The sequence below is a fragment of the Colletes gigas genome, unplaced genomic scaffold (genome assembly GCF_013123115.1).
Source record: "Colletes gigas isolate AHSC1104 unplaced genomic scaffold, ASM1312311v1 Colletes_gigas_Sc00006, whole genome shotgun sequence".
NCBI lineage: Eukaryota > Metazoa > Arthropoda > Insecta > Hymenoptera > Colletidae > Colletes > Colletes gigas.
The window spans coordinates 308,653-328,880 of NW_025106635.1; the positions used below are offsets into that span (position 1 = coordinate 308,653).

Genomic DNA, 20,228 nt, shown 5'->3' on the forward strand with positions numbered 1-20,228 from the left:
AGTTAGGTACTCGAGTACTCGACGCTATCCCGTAATATCGGATATAATTAGAGTAGAACGGTTACAGTCAAATACGATTATTATCAGAGATATTTCGAATATTACGGAACGTTTGTTACACATTTGCTAGAGACATCAAGGTATATTTTCCGATCAACGTTATTTAGTTTTCTTTTTCGTTATAATGATGCCGATACGTAAAAGTATCACCTATATTTATTAGTGATACAAAAGAATTATAATTGATGTCCTTGAAACAAGTTCTAGTAAAGAATCCTAGTAAAATTAGGTAAAATATTTTTCGGAATTTCTGCAACAGCGCCAAATGTCAATGTACATTTTTAACGGCCGGAAATGTAACTACTTCTGAACCTGGTTCTCCATTCTCTATGGATAATAGTTTACTACTATTTTTATTTGAAGGTAAGTATGTCCGAACAAAAATGATCAACTTGACAATTATGAAAAAAAGAATAATAAGTTGGATAAAGTACCGAAGTGGCACAGTATACTTGAACAGTTTTTATTCTCTCGAATAGTTTTCAGGTACTCTACATGTCAGATTTATTCGGGTATTAATGACACTAGTGATGAGTAATGCGAATTATACAAAATTACGAGTGGCCTGTGCTTGACACGTCCTTGGCTGTATCTGTTTCGTACCCACTGTAGATTGGTGCACACGACCTGGAAATTATAAAGCTCTATCTCATTGTCAGTTAAGCGCGTGCGAACATTCGAACGGGAACGGACTGTGGTGAATCGACTTACATATATACGAAAATCGTTGCCGGAAAGCATGGGAACGGGTATTTCGTGGACCGATCGATATTATCCAGTATCGTTGTTCTTCGTAGATTTAAGAAAAATCGGAGATTTATAGTTTATAAACATTCGGCGAAAGCACAACCTGAATAACGATCATATGCATTTTTCATGATCGATAGCGTACAGTATTCAAATATCGATACTGTCTTAAATATCACGTTGTAAACATTTTAAACACGAGTGCGTTTTTAAATCTTGTTTAAAGTGGCAACTGGACAATGTGTTAAATGGAATTTAAACAATTTTTTACAGAATGACGTGTTGTTCGAACTAGTAGAACGATTTTGTGTGATCGGTGATCGGTTGCAACATAGTTATGCATAATGAATGACCGTGCAACGAGGGACGAATCGAAAGTTCATCAAATTAGTGATCTAGGTAAGCCCAATTACCTACCTAACGTCATTTTTTTTACCGCGTTTAAAAGGCGAATCTCTTCATAGTTGCGAACGCATTTTAATACTCTAATTGTAAAGGTGTATTATGGATGTAAATTACATACAGGGTGTCACGTCATTATCGCCCAGCATTTGTCTTGGAAGTGAATGGTGTGAATGAGAACTAAGATCGAAGAGAATAGGTCCGTTTCTCTAATTTAATACCCTTTTCTGAAAAAAAATATAAGCATATACATACATTTATGTATACATATACTGAAAGTATAAAAATGCTATCATTTATTTATTTATCTAAAATAATATGCTAACAATTGTGCAAAAACGACGGTATTTAGCTAAAGCGACTTGTTTAACCTAACCTCAATTATCATCAGTAATGTTGATTAACTTAATTTCTTTATGTAATTTTAAGATTCATCCTTTTACAACCATAATACATACAACGTATCTGTTTTTAATTTCATTTAGGTTAACAAAGTGTTCAAGTGTTTCGCGGAAGTGTTATCATTATCAAATGTTTACTTATCGACGAAGCTCTGAAATAATTCCAATACGAGAGAAAGTTGCGATTAAATTTTCAACGTACGGTGGCGTTAAATGTCAAAAGTACTTGTAAGTTTCGATTGTATTCGTGTTATCGTAGTCACGTACAAATAACTGTAAATGGATTTTTAAACGAAAAGATACATTGATTATTATATCTGACAAATGCATTGTATGGTTCGGAAGAATTTAATCAATTTTACGACTGATTCTTTGTACAGTACGACGCGTTTGACGACTACATCGTGATGTTGTCGCACAACCAGACTCTAGTCCCATTCAGAACATGTACATACTGTTAATGTGAGGCGATTACGCGTTTGTCACTAGTCAATGCCAATCGTTTCGAGTAGAGCTGGTAGCGTTCCACGTTAAAGCTTTTACGGTACGAATTACATACATGTATGTACGAAGCCACGCCAAGGTAACTAGCACGCTAATCTATCCAAAAGAAAGGGGTAAAGCACATGTTACTGTGACTGTAACGCGATTCGAAAAAATGGTGTCTCCTCGACACCATTCGAGGTATTCCTATCGATAGTGTTTTAGAAATAAATTACGAAAGTATTGTTTTCGTTAACTATCATTATTTTATTTACATTCATAATGCGAATGCTTCTGTTTTAGTTCAATTGATTTACACGAGCTAACATTTTAAACCAGATGCAATCATAAATTTCTCTCAATGCTATCAAATGATATTATATGCATGAGTCAATATGAGTGAATATAAAACTTGACAAGAGGTCAAGTGCAAGTATACAGGGTGAACCACGTAACTTGTTCACCCTGATTATATTCATTGTTAGTTGAGTGACCTAAATCATTTTTTATTGTGGGTAATATGGTTTAAAGCGGCTAACAAATTAGGCACGTATATCCCATGAGTCATATTCTTTTTATTATTTAATGTCGCTTTTAGTTTTGTTTTAAAAGAAAGCCCTACATTTATCTCGAGAAAATATTTTATCACGGCCGCTTGATTCGGCTGATAACCACTAAACAATAACCAAGAAATATATACGAGGAAATATACGGTTGTAAAGGTTATTCGTAACTAAATGATAAAAAATAAAACAAGTTTAGATCGTTTCACTAACAATGAAAATACTGATGGTGGACAAGTTATGTAATTCGCCCTGTATAATGCACAATATCAAAGTGCAAGAGGTCAAATATGTACGAAACTACAAAAAAAAGAAAAAATAAATAAATATTTGTTATTTTATGTACAGGAGTATACAAGAGTACACACATAGTAGTGTGGCGGATGTTCGGTATGTAATTCGTAAATCGCCCGGGCTGCCATCTTTCGATGGCTTTGGAAAGCGTTCAGTACCACAGGGTCTTCGACCTGTCCTCTACTTCGTTCGTGTATGTTTTTTGACGTTTTGCTGTGTACTGTAGACCCGTGAAGCATCGAGTGAATTACCGAGAGATCTGCGATCCCATGACAAACTGACAGGTATTACAAGGCTGACAAACATTTCACACGCGATTAAAACGACCAGCGATTTCACCTGTCGCGGAACCGTCTCTTTTCAGTTCGTCAGGCTTTATCGATTAACTGTGCATATACGATCGACCGGCGTGTAGTCGACGCCGGGTCAACTGGCCAACCATTAAAACACTCTTATGAACGATCACTTTTGCAATCGTTGATCGAACAGCAGCTGGTAGTCACACGTGAAGCGTTTCGGGAAGCAATATTGACTAGCGATATCGCGTTAATCGGGTAATTATATCATTGATCATTTCTCTTAAATAATTTGGGTCACCGGCACGTGAATATTGCGCGGGCGTCTGCTTGCTGAAATTGACAACGCGCCTGCGCGCGATACGAAACGCGCGTGCGGGAGGATATCGTATGATTAAAGCGTAAACAACATGGAAACATCCGGCTTTAAACAGCTGTGGAATTGAATTAATTTTTCTAAATTATAAAAGAAAACAATTTATTGATAAAAAATGTAAAAAGAATTTTTGGATTTAGAGGTTACTTGATTTAATGGAGAACATAGTATAGTAACATTTTGTTGGTTCCAAGTGGAAGCGCCAAAGATATTTAAAGGACATTTATTTTTTTTTAAGCGAAATGATACATTATTTGATTTATCTTCTAACAGAGTTTCGCAAGACGAATATCATGACCTATAGTACAAAGCTATCCAGGGTCACTAAAAGACTGTTACGAAGAGAAATATTTTCTTTCAAGAGACAGGTGTAGCAGTTCAGGAATTTGCATCTTTGCATTCCAAGTTCTAATTTAAGTATTCGAAATGTTGACCTTGAACGGCAATACATGTTCCGAAACGTTTTTCTTATACGGTCGTTCGCAATATTTTCCTTAGTTGTTATTTTGCTATACGCTTCTTACGCTATACATATGTATACGTGGCGTGACCTTGAATATTGCAGAATATGTAAACAAACAACATTTCAGTATGTCGTAATTGCATTTTAGTGACCATGAACGACCTTGAACTTTAGGTCATTATATTCGTTTTACAAGTCTGTATTAGAAGGCAAATGAAATAAATATTCAGTCTTTACTTATATATCGTAATTTAGTGATAAATTTTTAATTTTTTCCTATGAAAAAGAACAAGTTGATGCGTGTCGAAGTATACTTTACGTCCCATCTTTAAAGAATTAACAAATAATGCTTATTGAAACAGCTACTCTCGTAAGTCATATATCATACTATATTTACAAACATATGTGATATTTGAATGAAGTGATACTATAAGCCCCGCAAAGCCAAAAAGACGTGTCTCAAGTGTTTGTTTCTTTAGATTTTGCATCTGAATCACCCAGGTTTTCTTACATGTATACTTTAATTATGTTACCCTTCGTCGTAAGCGGAATTATAAACAGACGAAGTGAGAATTGCGATGTATCCGGAGATAAAAGATGCTCGCTGTTTTTTTCAGTCAGCTTGAGAATAAATAATACGAGTTTCGGCGAAGAGACACGCTAACTGGAAAACAAATTTCGTAAAATTCAACTTTCAAGTCTTTCAATATTGTTCATCAAACAACATGCTATACACCATCGATGCCTTTAAACTCTGTGTGTGTGTGTGTGTGATCGTTTGTGTAACAGACTATTTAAGGACGTAAGTGTTGTTTACTTTACACGTTTAATAGCGTCCCTATTGAAATGTCAGCATATTGACGACAAACAACTATAGGAAGTTAAGTTAACATAGGAAGTTAAAAACCTATATATCAAATAAATAAAACTAAAGCTATCAGGCTGATCCATGCAATTGTATCAGGTCGTAACTTTGTTATCAATGCAGTAAGAGAAAAATTTCTAATTAGAATGATAACAGAGTTATGACACGTTACAATTACATTGGCCACCCTGTAGATGAAATTCAAAGTAATCAATGTAGAGAATCAAATTCTAAAATGGGACACTTCACCTTGCATTTGCATTTTCAGCCGTTAAATTACTTCACACGGCTAGTCGTATTTCTAGGAATGTTGCGCAATGTAAAGAGATTTCTATTCAAATAGTATCTATTCTCGTACATTTATCCTATTTTGTCTCGTGAGATAGGCCGTTAAGCGCCGGATAATAATAATTCAAGCATTTATAAGGTCAACATCGCAATGTAAAACAAGCAATTATTCTGTTGGTGTTCGTGCCAGTCGCTCAACTTGGAATTAAAAGTACGCAAAATATAATGCTTACGCGAAAGATAAAAAGTTCCTTTTTAGAATGTATTTATCAACAGGTATCAATTAGTCACTTTATTTTCAAAAGCTCGTCTCGGTCGGTGAACATTTAAATTTACAAAAAATTTATCTCAGCTTGAAATACTACCATAAACGTTGTTGATAAAATAGTTTAATAGCAATTGACTTTACGTTTATTTTTATCTGACAAATATCTTACTCAAACTTATTTCAACGATTGGTTGAACCCTGTAAATATTTATCAAATGATCTGCTAAAATTTTATTTACAGTGAGTCTCAAACTTATGGGTACAGGCAGCAGTTGAATAGGACTAGGTACAAAAATTTTAATATTTTAAAAAACATAAAAACAAAGGACGAATAGAAAGTAAAGCAGGCGGGTCGCAGCAGAAAGAAATATTATTAATTTGAACGAAAAAGCGTTTTATTATCCGTAAAGTTGAAGAAATTCTAAAATAGGTGCTCCTAGAATAAATGCCCTTCTTCGGGATTTCTGCCACAAAACTGTATCTGACGAAACAGCCCGAAAAGTACTACGAAGTAACTAGTACTATTAATGGTCCCGTTGCCAGGACAAAAACGGCTTCTAACTACAGTTGACAAAAAGGAGATAACAATTTATTTTTATACCTTTATGATTTTCATCGCCGGCTGGTTATTTAAACTTGACGCTATTTTATTATTTTTTTTCAGGGGCCTCTAAAAACTAAAGCTTATCGCGAATCACCAACGACATGAAATCACGTATCGTTAGAGGTATCCATTACATTTTCAATTTTCTTGCTTTGTTAGCAGGGAAACCATATCTATGTAGTAGATATTGGGAATTATTATTATCATCAATGTTTCATATGAATTTGAAAAAGAACATCATGGTATGCCTAAAGGAAGTACTGCTACTACCGAAAGAACTATTAAACGTTAGTTTTGGAGACATTACACGAGAATCACCCCTTAAGTTTACGTAAAATGTGGCGATTTTACTTTCGTAACGCAAAAACTGTTATGCCGGCAATGCGAAACGAGTATTGTATACGTCGCGTCGCGTCGCATCGCATCGCGTCGCGACCGAACGCATAATCGAGTGACTCGGATCGAGGCGATTTCGCGCACGATGCCTGTATTTCTGTCGTGAAATTCCGCAGAGGGGGATGTGAATGCCTTCGGCAGCTGTCTTGTTTCCTCCGCGGGTGTAGTTCAGGAGAGCGCCCTTGCAAGGACAGCGGCCTTTCAGGGCTTTCAGGCCTTTCGGGGCGAACGTTTAAACGAAGCAAACAGATACAGAGGCAAGTCAAGACGAGTATAGGCAGGAGTCCTCTCGCCTCCACGCCGCGATCTCGCACTCTCTTTTCCTCTCTCTCTCTCCGCTCTGTTCGACTCCATTCTTCCTTCCTTTCATTTAACCCTCCCTCTCCCTTTCCTCCTCTGCGGCTCGCAGGAAACCAGTCGCGATTTTTCACGCGGTGGGAACTAGAAGCCGCTCCCTACTATAAATAGCCTTCGAGTTCGCTCTCGAGCCTCTGGTCTCAGCCTCCAACGGCGATGGGAGTAGCTAAAAGGGGGTAGCCGTCCATGGGCGCCGACGCACTGACGTTTCACGATTATTTTTTATCACCTGCGATCCTTCTAATTTCTCGTTCCACTTGTAACGGTTACGTTTCCCTTCTCTTTTTTTTGCCGCCTCCAATCATTCGGACGGATCCCACGGTGCCAGTTTTCACTGGAAAAAACCTTCGAAAATTGTATTTACCCTCGCCGATTATCGCCCTCCCTTGTAGCATTAGGACCGATAACGGAACTCCCTAAGATACAGAGTCCGAAAAAAGTATCGCATACTTTAAATGTAAAGTTATTGCCATTTAATGGCATCGTAATGGTATCAGAGTAGGTAGAAGAATGTATCATTCAGGGAAACAGGCAATTGTTCACATCGTATAAATTTATTCGTATATTTAAATAATTAGTGTAAATTTAATGCTATGGTATAGTAACTATCAAAAGCATTTTATTCTATAAACGCTGAAACTTCAACGGTGGTAATTCCGTCTCGGAGGATGCACTGATCAAAGATAAGGAAAATAACAGCAATATTAGAAATTGTTCGTTTCCGTGACACGAATAGTAACTGTAAAACTCGAGCGTTACGAGAAAGCGTCCGTGTCTCACAGAACCTCGAGAACCCCTACGTGAAACAGTATGCGGTTCACGTGGTGACGCGTTCGATAATGCCAAGTGTTTTAAGCACTACATTGTTCCATTTTCAGAAAATATTTTAGATTTTTCGTAACAGATTTCGTAGATTTTTCTATAACGGCTTAAAACAATTACTTTCAGAGCCTTCTCGAGCCCCAAGTTCGTTCGATACTGTTGGGAATAGTGTGCGTTGGACATTTTTTCTCCCCCACTCTGAAGAAAATTCTATCGGCGCCCATGTAAGTCACGACTTTATATGCGCAATAGGGAGGGGAAGAGCGTTGGAATTTTTATGAAAGGAAAAAAGAAAAGCATCGTGCCTGCGACCAATCGAAAGGACAGCCACTGAACGCGTGGATAGGTGTCGAGGAGAGAGGGAGAGAGCCAAATAATTTGGAGAAAATTCTATAATTCCATTGGTCGATCGTTTAATCAACCATAATTAGATGGAATTGCATGGAATTGCAATAATTATATACCTCCCACGAAATTCTTTGGCAAAATTAAAAAGAGAACAAAATTCATTATCGAACATACATATGTATAATGTGAGGCCAGAAAAGTTTCCCCGAAATGTGTATGTTTTTATTTTTGTTACGTGTCTACGTTTTTTACATGTACGTAGGCATGCCCAGTTTAAACAGAAAACAATTGAAAACACGTTGTTTAAAAATTAATGATATACTATTTGTTTTCTTTTTTTTCTAGTGACGTTTATCAGCTGCCAGCGTTAGATTCTATTGTAATTGAACGCGACTTTCAGGGTTGAGCGTCGGCTAAAGCAAGCGAGCATTAAAGAGTTAACATTGATTAGATATCCGTTCTAAGGTCAACCCACTATGAACTTTCTAATGTCCGTTCAACTCAAAGACAAAGTGAGGATAAACAAAACCACGTGATTCTGACAGGATCGTATTAACTAAACGAATTCCCCGAACGGATACAGATACGATAGAATTTGTCAGGAATCGAGAAGGTTCTGAAAACAATCGTTACATAAAGGTTCTGTCCAAACCCTGTGAGAAGATGATACCTTACATAAGGAGCTTACTTCTATCTCCATAGGAACAGTGTAAATTACAAAGTAAATTAATCTTTCTTAATTCGGCTATTTGTGTCTTGCGACATTCTGTAGAAACGATCAATTGAAGCGTACTTCGGTGCATCTTAGTTGACACCAATTAAGATCCCGATATGTCGTTCATCAAGTCATTGAATCTCAATGAATCTCGATTCGAATGATAATATTTAATATTCGTTACCTTTTTCTACTACGCACGTAACACGAATAGTACCAAAGATAGACGTAGGACACGTTGGCTTACAATTAGTGTAGTTGGCAGATAAGGATTTTGATAAAATGTGTTGTCCTTTACCAGTGGCGAGCATAATATTTGTTAGTTACATACGCACACAGGCTCGGAAGGCAAATATTATTGCAAAAGAAAAGTGACATCTTTGGCATAAATCAAACCGACCTCACAATCAGGATCGTGAAATGGTAGAGGCGGAAGGGGCACGTGCCCTTGGCTGGCGTGTTATAAGGGCGCCGACAGGGGTCTTTAAAATTAAAGAAACTATTTTAACACTTTGTTACAGGTGATAAATATTCAATCGGCACGACGAAAATGCTGAGAAAACTGTAGTACGTAAGGAATACAGTTTATCAAATTAAATAACAATCGGTTGAACAAATTGAACATGGATTGATACCGGTTGCGTTTACTCAGATGTTCCGCGTCATAAGTGAATAACATATCACGGAAACAAAGCGACTCGAATCTGTTCGCTTCCATTCTTTTTTGTTTTACTTTAGTCACGTTTGGGAGGATATTATTGCGAGTGAGTAGCTTCTTATTGTTTTTTGAAAACGTTTCGACCAAATATTCTAGTGCTTGTGGCCGGCAGTGTAGGTAGATGCGTCGAAAAAGGAAATAAAGCGGAATATACCATCGGGTTCACAGTGGGAACGATGAAGTTGCGATTTGCGGGGCAATCAATGCTAAAAACCGGTTGGCCTGAGAGCATAATGTTTTTGAAATCAATTTGCACTTGTCGGGAAATGCGCATGTACATATACATATGTATGTATACCCTGGGTTCTCCCTTTCACGCTGGTCTCCCGGCGCTCTCTGCGAAACTCGCATAAACGCACACATGCTATTTATAGGCTAGTGTAAGGCTGATTAATTCTTTCACGGATAGTCGCGGCCTGTCTTAAAGTTCCACGGTAGGCACGTATAATAGGAGAACCGTAAACCGAGGCGGGACGAGCGAGCGAAGGAGCTAATAGGTGGTAATCGCGAGACGGGGAAAAAGGGAAAACAAATTGTTTTTTTAAAATAGTAAACGAGAAAGTAAACATAGTTTTAAAATTTAAACAAATTTGTTACAGACGGTCGAAAATCAGTCTGCGACGATTATTCGTTCGAACGTCCAATGGTTGAGCTCAGACCCAACAGGTTTACGGCTCCCCAAGAGTCTCCTCGGTTAATGGTGTCGCCAGTAATAAAATAATTTCTAAAGCGCGACGGTCTCCACGGCTCTTGCTTGCTTACTTTTGCGCCACGATCATGCCTGAATCATACCACGTTTCTCGAACGATTGTCCCATGGCACAGGCATTTCATTCACTTCCAAGCTATAGCCAATAAAGTTTCACGATCCTCGAAATTACCCGCGTCTGATTTACGACACTACGATTCTATAACTTTCAGACACTGACTGCCGACTTTAAAATTACTTTACGACACGTTATAAACCGTAATTTGTTGGATATGTTTGTTACATTTGACAAATATTGTATTTATGGGAGAGAAAAAAATAAGTCGAACGATCGACGCGAGCGGAACGAACGTTCCCCGAGTTATAATAACTTCAATTTCGTTTCACGAGCGATTCGCAACGAACTGGGGTAACTATCGCGCATCCGGTAGCGTGGAATGTGCACTTGCGCGTTTCTTTTAAATATCAGACGAGATAAAGTACCCTTAATACGATGGGGACATAATATGGCGTCTGATCCGGCGCGTTTCAGTCGTGGCTGTAATGTTTTTCCTCGGACGAGCCTGTTGCAAATTACATCTCTTCGACCTCCTTTGTATATGTGTACTCGTCCTTCGCGGGGATCGCGAATGAGCCAAGAATTGTAATTTACAAGATCTCCTCGTCCTCTTTGTTTTTCGCGTTTCCCGCGGCCACGCTCCATTGAATAATTTACATTTTCTTGCAGCTTCTCGAACGATTTATTCGTTTTCCGCTGGGTCGCGCATTCCTCGAGCACCGAACAGCCTCCTGTAAGTGCACAGAGAACAAGAGACCTCCCTTGGGTAGACAAAACCTTTGTGCAGAGCCTAATTAACTACCACACAAGAGTATTTCAACGCTTACATTTCTAACGCTAACCGGCTAAATGTAATACGTACGTTAAACCGAAGAATTTTATACACATAATATGCCACGTATAAATGATTTGTGGCGGTAAAGTAGTTTTGAAAGATTGAGTTTTGGGACTCTGTTTGATCGGAACTCTGGGTAAATGTCTTTTTCGCCCGTAGGATCATGCATCACTGTTCAAGCCCTTGCGTCGCATTCTACAGCGGTTCCGAGCCTCCGTGAACGACCATAAAGGCCTGCTGGAATACGCGACAGGACGACGCGCGGTCGGTATGTTGCGAATGCAAGCGGTCACTTTCTATCTTGTCATCGTTTTCACCACTGTTATTGGCTGGATTCGCACCATCCGTCGAAACATTCTTCGATCGGCTTAGCATTGGAACAGAACGACGCGGAAACAAAGTCATTTTAGACAAACATCTTCATCGACAAACAAACATTTACCCTGTTTGAAAGTTACAAAAGTACAGTTTCGCTTTTTGGTTGCAAATAATACTAAAACGTAGGACGTATCGCATCATTTAAGTTTGTTAAATTTTATTTTATTTCTGATCGTTGAAAAGGTATAAGGTAGTTCCTATAGGTCCGGTTGTGTGAAACTCTTTGTACGTATACGTAGTTGTTAGGTCAATGGACTTTACAGCTCTTGCATTATCATATTTCAATGAACCTCCATTAACGTGTTCCAAGTTTAACAATATTCTTTACTTACGATCACATCTTCTTCCGGATTTTTAAAGGCGAGGTTGATTTTAATAAAAAATCAAATTGCTATCTTCTTATTGCGGAGTGTAGTTGAACTCAATCATTATTAAATCCGTTGAAACGCGGACCCCATCGATGTCTACAATTAATTACTCTTGTAATTTCCTTTGCAATCCAAACCAGACATGGATATTGCTGGCGCCTGGTGCATCGGACAGGCGCAGAAATTCCTGTATGCTTTCATTGAAACGCTAAGCTACTATATTTAGAATCACATTTATTTAAGCTATTTATATACTCATTTCATTCTAAAAAAAAGCATACATTGCGTGTACTATGTAACAGTACGAGTAGATTTACTATTTTCGCTCTATTTATTGTCGTCCCCCCTTCTCCGTTCATTACCTATTTTTGCCATAATCTATTTCTGCTGTACCTTCTCTTCGTTCCTCTATTCTGCATTGCGTGTAGAAGAAATGCAGGATATTCGGAATACTAGTTTCGAACGAATAATTACAACAGTGGGTGGGAACAAATAAAACTTGATAAAATAAAAATAATAATTCATGCTGAAATAATTCTAGCCCCGACCATAGGCAAACACACATGTTCCGAACAAGCGTGTAAAAATTAAAGCCAACAATTTGGAACGATTGGAACTGTTACAAGACTCGTAGCAAGTTGTTTGTGTCGTAAAGTGTCGTGAGGTATGAACAAACTTGAACAAAATTATACGGTATACGTTTGAAGAATTACTTGCAATTAAATCGCACGTTAAAAAGTTTAGGTACGAAGCGGTTAAGAATCCCTGTGTCGAGGTAACGCAACAAAAGACCTCTCGGATACGACGCAAGAAACGTGGTTTCAAGCTCTTCGAACGACAAGACCTCGGCGAAGTTGTTCGGGACGCGTTCGTGGCCGATTTACCCCTTTTGTTCCACCTTGGCTAGGTGAATCTGGCAGCAACTGAATCGCTTGATCCATCGAAGAGCAACAGGTTTGCTGGCCACCGATGGGAATGGGCCCGTGAAGAGACGAGGGAGACTGAGAGAACGAAGCATAGGTAGAATCTTCGGCCACGACCGAGTCACCGGTATTCGAGGCATCCATTTAGGCCGCGGCGCCGACGGCGAGGGTAGGAGGCCGTTGGTGGGAGTCGCCGTTGTTAGCGATGCTGATGACCGTGACGGAAAACCGGGGGCCAACGACTCGACTGCTCGCAAAACAACGTCTACAAGATTCAGTCAACACTCTACAAGACCACCTAGGGGTTTTCCAGCGATAGAACTTCCAATTCTCATAACCACCATATTTGTTATTTTTTAAGAAAGCTTTCTCGATAGAGACTCTTGAGTTTCCCTATAATTTTCACTAGCTTGTCCATGCGTGCGATAGATATTAGTACACTCGATGTTAGGAAACAGACTTAGGGTTTGATGGAGAGCGTACCGATACTTTTTCTACTCGCTGTGTGTGTGTGTGTGTGTGTGTGTGTGTGTGTGTGTGTGTGTGTGTGTTGGGAAGAAAAATGGCTAGCAACGCTTTCGAGGGGGACACAGTGTATAAAAAAAAATAGAGGGATCAACGACACTCTATAGCGCAGAAATAAATATTCACGAGGACTCGGTGCGTTGTTAGTAGTATATGTGTAACGTAATTTGTGCGTTCGGAATACGCCTAAAAACGTTGGTCTGCTGTATAAACGATCGTGGTCGAAGCCTGTTAATAGAGAAAAAGAAAAGCAGGGAAACGCAAGGGTAGGAGGAGAGGGTAGGGGTGTCGTTCGGCGATGGTGGTGGCTGCCGGCGCCACTGGCACCGTCAAGGAAAAGTCATGCACACTTCTGTTCCTGTGTATTGCTGGCCAAAGTGAACCGGTGCCGACGCCGACAGTCGTCGTCCGTCCTTCGTGCGTGCAGGTTCGTTCCGCGTTCATTCATCAGCCAGTGAGACTGACAAGTGTAACATCGCGCGACCCGAGTGAATTCGCCACCGCGAGGGGGAGACTTTCTTCCGCGAGAGAGATTCGATCGCATATTAGAAATCCATTTACCCGTATCCGTCTCGGAGCACGAGTTTATTCGTCGCTACGTACATCGCGAGCACATTGATTGCTGTTGAGCTTCTGGGACAGATACTCCCCCGACGAAAGAGGTCGTTTGTACGTTACCCTTGGATTACTCGTTACACCTATCTAAACATTCTTCTAACGCGACTTGATCTGTTTTGTCACAATTTGATCGTTTTTACGACACCTTTAGCTATTCGTTATGGATGTTCTGGAACGCATTTTACCAAATGACAAGGGACACAAACTAGTAATTATTATGGTAGACAGGGCAGTGCTTTTACGAGTATACCGACTCGAGGCATCGTGAGGAATGTGATTGTTTCTTGTTGAGAAATAAGTTTGTAAATTACTACGACGAAGCTTCGTTTCATTGATATCGTTTCAACTGGATGTCGTAGTTTAGTAAAATCGAATAGGCAGTATCGGGCAAAAATTGGGCAATGTTTGAGAACGGTGTCATTGAGCGTTAGGATTTCTGATGACCATGAACGATTTAAACAACTGCCAAGCTAAAGGAGGGGATAGATGAATTTCATAGAATGTTTGTGAAATGTCGTGGTGTGGGTTATTGACACAAGAGTGCGATGGCCTTGAATCGTTTGAAAGCTCGTGGTTGATTAATTTCGATAAAGTAAACTGCTTCGTGGAGCCATGGTTTAATGATTCGAGCTACAGTTATTTTTTTAAACAAAGATGGAAAACCTGTTGCATGGTTTAACGTGGTCCATCTTCTTCCGACCACATCTTACCCACAAACGCAATGCCAGCGTCGTGCCAGTGTTTTCAGAATTAAATATAAGAGACCGAATACTCGACAGAAATTTTTTACATTTCTTTTTTCGATATAAAGAAATAGGATAAGGGATGTGAAGCAAAATTGATAAATGAAGGGATATTCCCTTCTAAATTAAAGGACAGTGACGTTCCCCGGTCAATGCGCGACACAACGTGCACTTTCTTCGGGAAGGATAAATGAAATTGCGTAAGAGCGTCAACTCGCATACATATGTATGTATGTACACAACGCCTACGATCCCGTCGAGTCGGTTTATTCGTGTAAAATAGCTGTACGTACGGATCTAATTTGTTCCGCGTATATTCACGTCCAAGTCGAGCACGTGCGTGTTGTATGTACTATACATATACACTAATCGATGAATTTCAATTACAAATCCACTGGACAGAGATATTAAAAATTCTTATCTAGGTAAACGTTTCGAATACCTAATTAGAGATAAACAACTGCTTATCCGATACTCGTTAACACCTTGGTAGCCGCATTTTTCACACGATAAATTTTCAGTGAATATCGCAGTGTATTCTAAACCAAAAGTTGACGATCGATTACGATAGTTTCTGTTTTCCGACGTGCCGTGATTCTTTTGTTTATATTTTATTCGGTCAAATAGACATTTAAATACCCGTTGTCTACGCGTTGACACTCACGACAGAATCACGTGCCATCGCTTAGACAGATTCCAATGAAATTTTTTAGATAATAGTAAATGATTCTGTAACTTTCAAGATATAATGATATCATAAAGCATTTAAATGGGTTTTAAGACTATACGTATGTATAAGTAACGTTGAAAAATAATTTAATAATAGAATAGGTATGTACCAGAAATGACTGCATACTGACTTTAGTTTTCCGAGATATCAGCAAAAATGTGTCCAATACTATGCGCGTATCATATTCTGCTTCTTACAACATATTTGTTGTTAGTCTGAGGTTTTTCGTAGTACACGTTACTCGAGTCAAGTATTATTTACCTGTGTGTTATTACCCGAGTATGTGCATATGTATACACGACGTGTTATTCTATCGTGATTGTACAATTTTAATCGTTGAGCAGATCAATTAACACGGATGAATGCACACAAATGTAATAAAATAAAAATTGTCGTGCTGTAATGATTTATCAACACTGGCACTTCTGATCAAAAAGATGCTCGTCTTTATCATTAAGTCGTATCTTTATTTTTGAATTTCAGGTTGAAGGAAGAAAATCTACCTGTGCTGTAAACACGAGCCAATCAAGAAATTTCGTGCCTAGCGGAAGCCATCTTGCAATTAGCGTGAAAAAATACGTTCCACATTCCAGAATTTCCCGGTGGTGGGCCTTTGTAAAAACCATCCCCTCCCTGATAAAAATGTCTACGCGTTAGAAGAAATGACAGGAATCGTAGAATCTCGTTTCGAGTTACGAATCAAGAGCAACTAGAGAATCGTAATATAAAACGGGAAAACGAAGGAAAAGGATAGTGGAAGTTCGGACATCTTTTCTAACACCACAAGTAGATTGTGTGTTTTTATGAGGAAAGAAGAGGGTGCGAGTATTTTGAGTTGGAGATTCGTGGATCGGTAATTGGATTCCTGAGCACAGGATAGGTCCGAGGGCCTACTCGAGGCAAGAAATCATTATCGCCATCGAAACGGATTCGACGAGAGGAATAAATTGGTTGAGGAGCGCATCACCGAGTGAAAGGACCACGGGGACTAGAAGCCGTAAACGCAGAAGAATAAAAGGCATTAAGGAAAAATGGCGTACGACGATGTCATCCTCCGTATGGGCGAATTCGGTCGTTATCAACGCAGAATCTACCTCATGCTCTGTCTTCCGGCGATATCTTGCGCCTTCCATAAGATCGCCGGAGTTTTCCTCAGCGCGAAAATGAACGCTAGGTCAGAATCGATTTACCGAATCGGTTACTCTATGTATAATCTCGTTGAACAATAATGATTACTTGTATCATGGTTTGTACTCAACTATCGACTCTCGTTTTAGATGCATGCTACCACACGAAAGCGTGGAGAACGCCACATACATGTTACCGCAAAGCGTGATGAACGCTAGCTATCCATGGGACTACGAACTAAAAGGATGGTCACAGTGCTACAGACATGACGTTAATCAAACAACGATCAGCAGGTACGTCGATACGTCGAACGACAGCTACGTCGATACGTCGACCGACGACTCACCTATCCAAAAACCCTTTTCCCCGAATGGTCTCAACACCCAAGGACTATTACCGTGCGAAGGATACGTCTACGACAGAAGAAAATACAAAAGTACCACTACTTCTGAGGTACGTCTAGCATACGTTTCTTCTTTGTTACTTATTATTTTGATAATCGACCGATCAACAGTACTTACAAGGTTCTCTAACATCTCTTATTGGAAAACCCTGTATAATTGGCTCCATCCGACTTATTGTCTCTACGTTTAACGATCGTTCGACTCTATCAGTGACGAGTTAACGTATCAAATTACAGTTTTGTTTGTTTATTTTCAGTGGAACTTAGTTTGCGACAGGGCATGGTTGAAAGCTACGGGGGATTCTTTGTTCATGGTAGGAGTCATGCTTGGCTCGATGATTTTCGGTGGTTTGTCCGATAAGTATGGGCGTAGACCAATTTTCTTCCTGTCTTTAGTCATACAGCTGGTCGGTGGTATACTAGTCGCTGTTGCACCCGAGTTTATTTCCTACGTTATCTTCAGATTGATAGTTGGCTCAACCACTAGCGGGGTCTTTTTAGTCGCCTATGTCATAGGTAAATCGTTATTTGATTAATAAAACGTTGGGCCGAGTAATGAGTTCATGAAAGTCTGAATCCATATCATTAATTACAGATCATAGAAGCGTATAATAATACGAGTTAAATTATTACTCGGCCCAATAAATACCCAATTTCTATAATCTCTATGAATATATCCATAATATTACATTCGGTATTATCATCGTTCGATATTGTAATGATACTGTAACACTGAGATTAACGTTGCTGTTTAGCCTTAGAAATGGTAGGTCCAAGGAAGCGTTTAGTAGCCGGAGTCGGTTGTCAACTATTCTTCACAACTGGGTACATTCTCACTGCTGGTTTCGCGTATTTTATAACTGACTGGAGAATGCTACAAATCGCTATCACTGTACCGAGCATTGCGTTCCTTCTTTACTGGTGGTGAGTTAAATATTGTTTTTCTCTTTTAGTCCAACAATCTTGTCGATTTGTTTCTTTGAAATATTGCGTCGTTAATATTTTCCAGGTTCATTCCTGAATCCGCGCGATGGCTGTTGACTAAAGGTCGCGTGCAAGAAGCGAAAGATCTCCTGCAAGGCGCATCGTTGGAAAATGGCGTGGAGATGCCGACCGAGGCACTGGATACGCTTCTTAATAATAATAGTGACGAAAGTGCGCCGGATTATAAAAAACCATCATTGTTCGACCTTTTCCGATATCCAAATTTGAGGCGGAAAAGTATTTTACTATTTTTCAATTGGTAATGTTTACTTAAACTCAAAGTTCACTGGGAACTGGGGAACTGCCTCCCCCACCACATTGTATTTGATTCCTCCCGCTGCTTAATCTCACTTCGTTGCCAGAAAACAGTGAAAGAGAAATTACCTAACTACGTAGTAATAATGTATGGCTGACAAGAGTATTAAGTATGGGATACGAAATACGTAGCTCTGGACTTGCGCGATTAATTTGTTTTAGAGTTTTCCGCATAAGTCGAATTGTGCAAATACAGTGCGGTGCATAACTATACTAGTATTGCATAAATTTTTCTGTTTTTCTTATACATATAAAACGTAATGCACCTGAGAAAGCGATTTTTAGTTGTTGAAATGTACAAAAACTATTGCTATTATTCAAAGCGTGATAACAAAATCTCGCAATCTTTATAGGCTTGTGAACAGCGGTACCTATTACGGATTATCCTGGCACGTATCCAACCTCGGTGGTAACGAATATGTTAATTTCGTGATTTCCGGGTTTGTGGAAATACCCGCATACACGTTTCTAATTTTCACTTTAAATCGTTGGGGAAGGAAGATTATCTTATGCGGGTGTATGTTAATATCCGGAGTGGCGTTGCTCGCTATCCTATTTGTACCTGCTGGTTAGTAAAGAAAATCAGCATTTTATATTCTTTTTAACGACCATTACTTTTATAAAATAATTTTAAGCCCAGCTGTCGCGCTCGTGAATGTTTCTAGACGCTCAATGGCTTGTGGTGTGTCTTGCTATGATCGGTAAACTCACCATCACATCGTCCTATGGTGCTATTTATGTTTTTACTGCCGAACAATTTCCTACGGTCATTCGAAATGTAGGTCTCGGAGCGAGTTCAACTTTTGCTCGAATCGGCGGAGTAATTGCCCCATACGTCATTCATCTGGTAAATAATTTACATTTGCAACACACACTGCTCGAAACAATTAGATTGTTACTGAATATAATTGTTCTTATACACTTATTAAGCATTGTTACTGAACGTAATTTATACATATAGCAAATTGGAACTTTCAAGTATCTAATATAAATTTAAGTAAATGATCTACTTACTCGTAACGACTAAGTATTATTTTGAGCAGTGTATATAATTTTGTTGTCACGTGTCTTCTTCTTGTAAAATCAAATACGAATTGAGGACATATTTCACAAGATTTAATTATTCTTTTTGAGTATTTAACGACGTTCTAACGATCAACGGGGTATTTCAGTCTGAAATTTGGATGCCTCTACCATTTGTTATTTTTGGATCGTGTGTCCTCCTTGGTGGAATGCTGTCGCTTCTCCTTCCAGAAACACTGAACAAAAAGCTGCCGGAATCCATACAAGACGGCGAATTATTTGGAAAGTATGTTGGTTTATAACGTCTCTAATCATTTTTTACCAATGTTCCGATTCTTACCGTTATAATGCTTTGCTTTAGGAAACTTTCGAAGAAGAAGAAAAAACAACAACTAGATATAGAACAATTAAACGAAGTTGACGTGATAAAGCCATTGAAGCCGCAGGAGAATGGTGTTCACGAGAAGCAAAACGGATGACATTAATTTCCAAGGAAAACGTCGATTATGCTCAAAATATGTATTTGAATCCTGTCTGACTGTATTTTAGGCACCCTTGCATATACGTGTCTAGTGTATACAAATCTCAGCGTGCCAATTGCAAAAGTGCATTATCGAATCCTATTGGACTTTCGAACTGCATGTTTATTAATGTAGGCAATTACCGAACTAAGGGACTACGGAAACCTACATTAATTACTCAATTTGTTTTTAACATATCGAATGCAAGACGGTAGCGTTTGCCTTCTGTTTATACGTACACAAAATACATACAGTCTATGTAATTAATAGCACACACAAATTCTGCCAGCGAACATATCATTTACTCTAATTTTTGAGTGTCGTTTACGTGTTAAGTGCCCTTGAAATATAAACTTGTAATAGCTTCTTTGACAAATTTACGCGGGAAACGATTATATTTTCACGCGACAATCGCAAATGAAAAATACAAGGACTTTGACATTTTAATAGTTCTTTTATACATTGCAGAAGAAGAGTTCTAACCCTTTATTTTCCTTTGTGA

At 38.9% G+C, this 20,228-nt stretch overlaps 1 protein-coding gene across 4 annotated transcripts; it reads left to right on the forward strand.

Annotated features, from left to right (window-relative positions):
• Positions 1 to 872: 872 nt before the first annotated feature.
• Positions 873 to 20,129, forward strand: LOC122395634 (organic cation transporter protein). Of its 4 annotated transcripts, XM_043393372.1 has the most exons (11): positions 873 to 1,008; positions 1,081 to 1,206; positions 15,836 to 16,526; positions 16,630 to 16,933; positions 17,141 to 17,399; positions 17,639 to 17,807; positions 17,893 to 18,126; positions 18,536 to 18,750; positions 18,848 to 19,029; positions 19,355 to 19,491; positions 19,567 to 20,129. In XM_043393372.1, exons 3-11 carry the CDS (start codon positions 16,384 to 16,386, stop codon positions 19,682 to 19,684), a joined length of 1,761 nt encoding a protein of 586 aa, XP_043249307.1. In that variant the 5' UTR covers positions 873 to 1,008; positions 1,081 to 1,206; positions 15,836 to 16,383; the 3' UTR covers positions 19,685 to 20,129. The 4 variants fall into 4 exon arrangements, with proteins under 4 accessions (XP_043249307.1, XP_043249310.1, XP_043249311.1 ...); XM_043393375.1 differs by lacking the exons at positions 873 to 1,008; positions 1,081 to 1,206 and adding an exon at positions 3,031 to 3,234; XM_043393376.1 differs by lacking the exons at positions 873 to 1,008; positions 1,081 to 1,206 and adding an exon at positions 11,257 to 11,335.
• The last annotated feature ends 99 nt before the right edge of the window (positions 20,130 to 20,228 follow it).